Source organism: Echinococcus granulosus (assembly GCF_000524195.1).
Source record: "Echinococcus granulosus chromosome Unknown EG_S00074, whole genome shotgun sequence".
NCBI lineage: Eukaryota > Metazoa > Platyhelminthes > Cestoda > Cyclophyllidea > Taeniidae > Echinococcus > Echinococcus granulosus.
In genome coordinates this window covers 237,552-247,183 of record NW_020170454.1, presented here as the reverse complement: position 1 = coordinate 247,183, position 9,632 = coordinate 237,552, and the positions used below count along the sequence as shown (strand labels likewise).

General features: G+C 42.1%; 1 protein-coding gene across 1 annotated transcript; it reads right to left on the bottom strand. All coding sequences in view use genetic code 11, as the record gives it.

Annotated features, from left to right (window-relative positions):
- Positions 1-1,393: 1,393 nt before the first annotated feature.
- On the bottom strand, positions 1,394-7,218 carry EGR_07314 (ATP-binding cassette sub-family A member 7; the record flags this gene model as incomplete). The annotated part of the gene is made up of 2 exons (XM_024496563.1): positions 1,394-2,560; positions 3,742-7,218. The coding sequence occupies 2 exons, from the start codon at positions 7,216-7,218 to the stop codon at positions 1,394-1,396; spliced, it is 4,644 nt and encodes a 1,547-aa protein (XP_024349039.1).
- Between the last annotated feature and the right edge of the window lie 2,414 nt (positions 7,219-9,632).

Sequence of the window (9,632 nt, the reverse complement as noted above, 5' to 3'; positions counted from 1 at the left end):
AGTGGACGAAGTAAGTTCTCACCTTCTTCTTTGAATAAGCAAGTGAATTCCATGTGCATTCCCGAATCAAATCAGTAGTACTGGACTATTTACTAGGTATATACTTTAAGGAGGTGCATAGTCGCTTGGATTGTGGTCCGCACAATAAAATTCAGCGCAATCACGGTACCTACTTGATAGGACGCCTTTTGTTCACCAAAGCATATTTGCATGCCAAAATTGCCTCCATTTTTCTTGTGCCTAACCAAGGGTAGATTCAGAGTTTTATCGTGGGAAAAAAAACAAACAAAAGTGCTAAAGACATAGTCCACAGCTGACCCTATGGCTTTGAGTCTCAGTAACCTCGGCAGCTTCACACGCAAACCTGGTCCAAATACTGATCTACTCATCACCCGAATGGTACCGCTGAAGCAGGAGATTCTACCATCTTCCGGACGATACGCAACCTCTCCCACTCACAACATGCTGATGCATTCATGGACTTCAAAATGCAGGCTTTTAAAGTTGTAGCAGAAGGGTAGTTAATTTACATTTTTATGTACCTGTCCCATCTCTTTCAGTTTGGTATTTATATCAGTATCGTAGAAGTAAGCTTCCGACACTCATATTCCTGGTTTCCTAGCTACCCTATTTGCCTGGTAACGCAGTGCTGATCAATCCCACTCTAAAAAGGGGCGCATCATGCATTTTGGTGCCTCGATACCACCTCAAAATGTCGCATTTGTTGCAGATGGCTGAATCCTTGAAGAATATAAAACAGAAGGACAAATGCAGCCACATCAACTCTTGGTATACATCCCAACAGTCAGTCATGAAGCAAGGCTAGATATGATGAAAAAAAATCCAACCCTTTTTAATAGCCATAATCTGAGGACACGGTTTCCTCCACATTACACGAAGCGAAGCTAAAGAGGAAGTAGTGAAGACTGGCGGCATTATCCGATGATGATAAATCTATTTCCAAGTGGTGCAGCTCAAAGCACATTCGAGTGAAGGAGAAGGTTGAGAATGTTTCCCGCAACTCACTCCTCGAAAGCGCCGAAAATGTCACAAACAAATCACTCTTCAAAATTTTAACTTTGGCATTTCTAAAAGTGGGGGTAAGACGTTGACAGGACCTATTGCTATAACGGAGAGAAGTTACGGTTAATCAAAAAACTACATGCTTTGCATTTTTTTGGAGTAAATATTTTACCAGAGGTGACGTAGGTTGCCGTGACATGGGTAAGGAAAATGCGAAAATCGCCTGTCACAGACAAATGCGGAAATATTACTGGTTCATCAACAAGTGGCACTTAGGGCTACCTTATTTGAGGACTTATGTAAGGGCGTGCATACGTCAATTATCGCATTGGGTAACAAAGATGACGTTCATAGGTCCACACAAAAGCATTTAAAGCCATGAAGCAGAAGGAAGCACTTTACCTGGGACGACCTTGTTTTTAGCCAATAGCATTCGCAGCTGAAGGTTATGAAGGACATTGAGGTAGGCTACTGAGGAGGCGAATCCCTTGTTGTGATACCAGATTCGTGAATACTGGGTAGGTGGTAGACCTTTCAGCAGAAAATCCGCCACCCTCAAGCCAAGTGCTGTGGCATTCGAGTTATTGAAAAGCGAATTAAAAATGTTCTCAACTCGAGACTGATTGGAGAGAAGGACTTTCGCCAAAACCACCGCTGAGCCAGTCTTAGTAACCATAAATGTGAAACCACCATAGCGTTTAAGGATAGCCGAGTTCCGCGACTTGAGAAGGTAGTTGGAGACGTTATAGTTTGTTAAATTCATCAAGTAATCCGTTGTGGGAAGGAGATGGTTGGGTGGGAGCACAGTGGCTCCGGAAGGACAGAAGAAGTCAGCTTTTTTACAGAAACAATTGACTTTCTCCGATGCCTGCACCTCTAGAATACCTTCAGGAGTGAGTGCCGGCAAAGGATTAGGCACAGTATAGTCCTTGAGATTACAATAAGCATATTTTTCCGGCTTTAGCTTATACACGAAGTGCGGTAGACAACGAGTTCCTGACCAGCCTCTGGCTGAAGCAATGGCTTGAGAATAGGTATCGGAGATTGAACGAATTGACGAGATATTTGTAGGTGTATTAGAGAAGAAAGTTTGAAGATGCGGAATGTTTTTTCTGCTTGACATGAGCCAAGGATGAAGTGGCATGCTAGGTTGAGTAGTATCTACGGAATAGGAAGCTATGACAGCCATCATGACGGTCACTGCGAAGGCTGGAAGTGCAATTTCCAGAATCCAACCACGTTTGCTGCGCAAAACACACTGTCTTCGCTTAGCTAAGTAGGCATGGCACTGTTGAAGGTAAAGACGACAACCAGTGTTGCGTTCAACTGTAGCTGCTTCTGCTGGCACCACGGCTGTCGACTCGTATTTTGATGGCAACTCGACTACTGGTTCAAGGTCTGAATCCTCATCCGTGTCTCCATCAGCGTCTGTGGAAGATGTGTTGGATGAATTGTTGTTGATGCTGCTGAATTTGGTATGCCGTTTAAAGAGCTTCCGTATAAATGCCAGCTTTTTCTGTGTCATTGGGTTGACGGTCTGGTGGGGGAGAAAAAGCAAAATCACCATCATCGCAAATTGAGTCGCTAAATACGTAGTGAGTAGTCATGAAAACGTGTGGTTGGGGTTTTTCAACTCAGATCTGCGGAAAGCATGACGACCATACTTTGTAACAGGCGATTACGAGTCAATTCTAAAAAAGTGAAAAAGTCGTCACAAAGAAACAGTGAAGGAGGGTCTTAAGCACCCACCTCCGCATTTTCCTTTTGGTGAGCTGACGACAGTATCTAGTCACGAGGTGGTAGAGTTGTTATGTCATTCAGCGCTAAATGATAGGCTTCAAATAGGAATTCGGCGCCAGGAATATTGGTAGCACGGTGCTCTTTTCGATTTTTCATTGCAACAGACACTAAAATCTCGAAAGGCCACTTGTCAAATGCTAGCTTGCTTGTTTGCCCGTCATTTCATGGAACGATAGCGTGCTTTAGGTCATGAGTGAAGATGCATTTACCTTAAAGGCGAGTAATCTCAGAAATCAGCTCATTATCTCCCACCACCTTGACCTCCATTAAAGTCTCCCTCATAATCTACCCTTCAAGACCAAAACAAGCCGTCTCCTGACTTCTTCACCCGTTTAGAATGTAGCTTCATCTAATTTGGCTCCTCAGTCGGTACCAGGGCGTTTCCGCTGGCCCTTTATACTAACAAAAACGACGGCTGGAGCGCTACAAAGCAGTGAAAATGACTAAATGATAATTTCAATAATACAATGACCATTAAATGAAACATCGATTAAAGCAAGTTACTATACTACTTACAAAATTTAATACCATATGTTCATGAATGAATGCAAAGCAATCTAGTGAGAAGAAATAAGGGGACCTTCGCTACAAGCATGAAATAATTGTGTAGCACATCGAGTTACTAAAAGGTGATTGAGTGCAAAGCACTAGAGGAGATATCTTTGGTTTGAAAGATAGCTACACTTATCTCTTCTGCATCAGTGTAACGCCAAGCAGAAAACTGCGTGTTTCGCTTGCCCCTTCTGGAAGCGTACGAGTTGAAAAGATACGCAGAGGTTAAAATGCAACTGAAATTTTGGTAATGTCTCATTAATTACATCCTTTCCCACCGTAAATGCTAAGACCCTTACTACGCAATTTCATACCATCTAGCAACCGGCTGATTAGGTAAGGAAAAAAGAAGTCATTCATACACACCTTAATCTTGCTTGGATCATCTGAAAGAAGTATGAAAATCTCCTCCAAAGAGGTGTCAGAGAGGCCAATCCCCTTCACTCCGAAGTCCTTTGACAGCTTAGCGCTGTTCTCCTCCAGGAAGGTGAAAAGACGGACGAATCCGTCCTCATCGTAGGCCTTGGGGGCTGGGAGGGTAAACACCCACTCCGTTGGCGTTGAAGTCGACAACTCTGAGCCCTCCAGTTGGGTCGAGATAATGTTTGTGAGTTGGGAGTCCGTATTTGCGGCTTTTACTACTCCGTCAGACTTCTCCATGCTGAGGTAGTAGTACTTCGCAAACTTGGATTTCAAGAAGAGACTAGATCCACTGGCTTTAATCCTGCCTTGTGAGACAATCGCGATTCGATCACCTAGAAAGTCTGCTTCATCCATGTGATGCGTAGTAAGGATAATTGTTCTCGATGCTTTGAATCGAAAGATTAAGTTCCATATGGTTCGTCGAGACGACGGATCAACTCCGGCTGTCGGTTCGTCCAGAAAGACAATTTTTGAACCACCGACAAACGCTGCTGCCAATGACAACCGCCGTTTTTGTCCACCTGATAGATTTTTTGACAACTCATTCGCCTTATGTTCCAGCTTTAGCTCCACCAAAAATTGGTTCACTTCCTTCTCCACTTCGTCTTTAGAAAGACCTTTCAAGTAGCCGTAAAATCGAATGTGTTGGGCTACGCTAAGGTTATCAAACAGAATGTTGTGTTGAGGACACAATCCCAGATGATTTCTTATTTCTGGCATTTCGTAATTAATATCCTGTCCATAAACATACGCCGTGCCAGCTGAAGGAGCGTAAATACCAGTCAAAATGGAAATTGTGGTCGTTTTTCCCGCTCCGTTGTGACCCAAAAATGATGTAATTTGGTTCTCATAAAAATCCACCCACATATTGTTCACCGCGACAATTTTTTTGCGCCCAAAGCGCTTGGTCAAACCGCGAACCGAGACACCCACATTGAGACCGGCATCTGGAGGTTCGTGAAAGGCCATATCGAAATCTGCATTCACCAGCTCCATTTGTTCATTTGTCCGGGGAGCCTTCAAGCGGCCGTGGAAGACTTCCGTCCAATACGATTGTGTGAAGGGGAAGTACCATTTTCTCGTGAGACTGTAGTCAGTAGGGACAACATTTTCAAGATACCATACGCAAATCCAAGCCAGCAGACCGTCTACAAGGAGCATTAGAAGACACAAACCCAAAGGAAAAGACTCGTTGAATATGTCATTAGTCCAGAGGTTAGACCACTGTCCACCAAAACCCTGAACTTCTAGATTCATGAGCCGAGAGAATGTCATAGCGATTGCACATTGGGGTGAGAAGGTGAGGATCATCAGAGGAGCAAAACCTAATTCGTAGATGATAATCAGGTAGTAGAAGATGAACATGATGAAATAGAAAATGCCCGAGAAGACAGCTGCCAAACTAGCGTTAGTGAAGAAAACGGAGGTCATGAAAGCTTGCGGAAGGATAGCAAGAATGTAAGCCGTATAACAGCAGAAGAGGAGAGACCCGTCTGTTCGTGGAAATACCTTACCACATTTAAGAAGCACTGTAACGAGTATATTTGCGGCTGTCATCATAATGAAACCAACAGTGAACCAGTTTAACCAGTGTACTGCATTTCCCATTCCCATCACTTTAGTGAATTCTTTCAACCTAATCTCCTTCTCGTAGACAACTGCACGAACATTTATTACGTAGTTGCACAACCATATAACCACGATTACAAGTGGGATGTTGGGAGAGAAAAGACGTAGCATTGGATCCACTTCGTAACAGGGTGCTGGAACGAATTGCATCTCAGTTGGAAGAAAGTCTTCAGTATAGGGGTCATCTGATGGCGATGTTTTGGTAAGTACTGAAATGTAGGCACGTTCCACTTGGTCTTGAAGGTCAATAAAACCACTCGTAAAGTACTTCATGGATTCTTTTGTTTCGTGCCGTGGTGCTGGTGTCCAGTGTTTATCAGTCACTTGAAATTTGTACGTTGTTTCGACAACTGATGGCTGCAGACGAAATTGCATATCGAGGAGCTTGTCCGATTTCTTGAACTCGATTACCTTAACGGTTCTATTATTTGCTGTTGCTTCTCTGAGGGCTTCGTACATTACTGCTGTATCTGAGAAGCCGTAAAATCGGTCATAGACAACACAGTTATTTAAGACGTCATCCACAACCTCTGAAATGCTGTTGATAAGTGGAAGTAGTTCTGTCCAATGTATGTAGTTTCCAGTTGGTGTGGGTTTTAAAAAGGCATTCAAACGACGACACTGCTCACGAGATTTTGGATCCAAATTTGGATTTCTGGAACACAGTATGGCGATTATTCGCAGAGTTTTTGACATAGTACTATTCACGAAAATGTGCGGTATCAATGTGTCTTTTGAAGTCATCCAACCCGTGGAAATTTCCTTCAGTTTTTCAAGCATAACTGCGGTGTTGTTGGCTCGCTTCATTATTTCTTGAGTAGTGTTGGTGATTGGGTAGTAAAAAACCTCTCCTTCTAAAACGCTTCTCAATCGTGTGGTCCATGGACTCAGAGCTTTTTGTCTGAAAATGGACTTCATGATGGAGCAGACTGTCGCATTTTTTGTTTGTACATTTATCCAAGTTTGATTAAGTGCGTTTTTGACAACTTTATCACCCAAATCCTTCATGACATTGACGAGGGACAGGAAGCTGTTTGAGCCCATTTGATTGCCACAAAATAAAATCGACATATTTCGAATCTGCCCTCTGAGATGTTCAAAATCGGTGGGTTCAGAGTCAATCAAGACAGATGGGACGGAGTTTACTTCCTTGGGAAGCACACGACCAATGGTGCTGGCCACTTTGCGAAACAATGCCGGAAGCATCATCCTTTGAATGAAGGCGGGAGAAGAGCAGAAAATATTTAGCTCTTTTGCAGTACGAGGAGGAGTAAGTGCAGTAATAATACTCGAAATCGACTCCTGGCAGAATAGTTCAGACAAGAGAGATTGGTCATCGGAAGTTTGGTTCTCACCTTTTAACTTCGAAAAGGTTCGAACAAGATTGGAAAATTCTTCAAGGTTTTTAGGGCTCTGTTTATCCAGAAAAGACATCCACATGGGCACCACAATTGCCTGACTTTGATCATCGACGTCATGAGGGCTGCAGGTATAGTTAAAGTTGCAGACAACGTGGCGCATATAGTTGATAAAACCCATGCTAGGGAGGGGTTGGGAAACAAGGTGACAAGGGGGGTGGGGTTTAGGCAATTCAGCGAACCGCAGACCAACAACAACAATGATAATAAGGGCGGGGAGAAGCAATTCGCCGAGGATAACCCAGGGTTCACGTATTCGGAGCAATGTGCTCTTCCATAAGAGAAGTTTGTAGTGAAAGAAGAAGTTGGGGATTCGGCGCTTGAAAGTGACTGAAATAGGGCTTGGCTTTGTGTCGGACTTCTCTAAATCCATTTGCTTCAGCCGCAAACTCTGGAAAAGACCAGGTGAAATCACTTAAGTGCGTAGCATGGAATGATGAAATCCCTACCATCTAACAATAAAATTCGCCTCCACCTTTTACACTCCTGAGCAAAGTTAGGAAGCAGTACAAGAGATGCAAAACGGGGTTTTCTAACAATACTTTTAATAAACGCATGGGAGTAAACTTTTAATGTCCTGTTGTTGAGTTTACAAGGAAAAATAGATGATGAACAAGTAGTCGTCTTATAAGGTAATGTATGACCATGCGATATTAACCTACATCGGTCACAGCATAAATTGTATAAAGAAAGGTGGAAAAAAATTGTAGCCAAAGAGAAATGAACGGTAATTATCTAAGCCAAGAAACCGAGAGAGATGAGAAAGTTACCTGGACTCGACCCAAAAACCTTACCATCTTTATAAATTCTTATATAAAATATTTTTCAAATAAACTAGACATTTATTTGAATTAGGACACCTGTCATACGCAACAAATGATTTTATGGCATAATGACACAATACAAAACAGAGTTAATAGTAACAACAATTAATTGAAGTTTTTCGGCCAAAAAGAATATTACTAGGCCGAAAAAGCACCTAAAATCCACTCGGCCGGATTGGGTCGCCGGCACATGTATGAAGTAGGACATATGCAAAAATGCTGTCCAGTTTTTGGTAATTAGTATAAAGCTTTGACAATTTCTTAAACATAATTTGCAAATTAATAAACTCATAAAGATCGGATTTTACATAACTGGTGAAATGAAGTCTCTTTATATCGGACAAATGGATCACTTAAAAGCGTAAAGGATTCATGACATCCAAAGCCTAAAGAGACCAGTTTAGCAAAAAATCATTTATAACCCTAGCAAAAGATTGGGTATCACAGAAGAGATAATAAAAATATGCCCTGTGCATTTAAATTAGTTTTACCTGCCATAAAAAAACAACGCTAACCCAACCAAAAGGACTTAATTCCTTTAAAGTGACCCTTAAAATCAAAAGAAGGGCGTTGGAACCTAGCTTTACTTAGAATTAGGTGTGAAATTCTGAAAAGTCGAGAGGCTCCCGCAGCCGTACCGCTAACAACCCATAGCTTAAAAAGTGGTCAAGATCAAAAAAGAATCCTCACAAATTATTTTAAAGAATTCAATAGAGTATATTCGCCAATTAAGGGTATGAACAGTTTGACGGCAAACCAAGTCAAAGCGAACTAAACCTGAAATGTGTTGCTCCGACAAAAAACCGCCAAAAGAATTAGTAATAAATCAGGGGCCTCGAAAATGTCAAACTTTCTTGAAGGATTACAAAAATCCTACGGAACATACCAGGAGTGCAGGCTAGGACGAAGCATTCAAAACCGTGTTGAATAGCTGAACCTTCAAGTTGAATAGTTTAAATAAAACCCTCAGACGACTTAGCTTACCAATAAGTATTCATTGGGCAAAAAGTCTTAAAAATCGCTAAACATTTCCATTCAATTTAAGCCAGAATGTGTTTTGTAATTGATTGAAAAGAGGTGAAGTACCCTAAAGCCCAAAAATTAAATTACATGAATTATATGAATGTCGATTGACTAAGAATAACATGTAAGATTACTCAAGCCGACGTTAATGTATTTCGGTGCTTTGTGTGTTTTTGTAGCTTCCCAAGATTTCGCCGGAGGCAAAAGTAGGCAATGTATTTGTATAGAATCTATAAGATCGACATATAAAAGGCATTAAGGCTACTTACATGCCCCGAAGACTAGCCCACCTGGAGTAGTACAATGGCCAAGTCAAAAATTGGCCTTTTGACAAAGCCCGAGAGCTAGAAAACCAACGTTTTGCATAGCCTTCCTCCTCTTTGAGTGTCTTTGACGCACCACCTTAATCAAACTCTCACATCGGGTAACATAAATTTTGGGCGCTGTGAGGAAACACCCACGAATTAGCAGTGCAGATCATCAAATTTCTATGCGAATCAGGGAATAATCGGCTACAACATAACTGATCCCTCTTTGCAGTTAGGTCTGGTTTGAGAACTGGGAAAAGGGAGGCAAAAATTGTGCTGGCCAACATGCGTTCCCACAGAAAACGTAAAAACACTGGCCCAGAAGCAGATTTGTGTAAGGAAGGATGGAATTTAACACAGGTCCGTAGAAGAAGGGTTTTGCCTCTGTTTCTCCATGCCATACTGTGTTTACTTCAAGGCTGCCCAGTCATATCTACTCACGCTCTATTTGTAGGGCGAGACTCATCTGTCTACGCTTCCTTGTTCCTAGTGTAATTATACGAGCCCGGTTGATTCATCGTGAACATATTTACTAAAGATAAAAAGATGAGAGGGAAAGTACGTTTAAGAAGGGGGAAACCGCAGTTACTAGGTGCAGTAGAGATTCGAATTTCCTGATTGTCTCCTCCCTG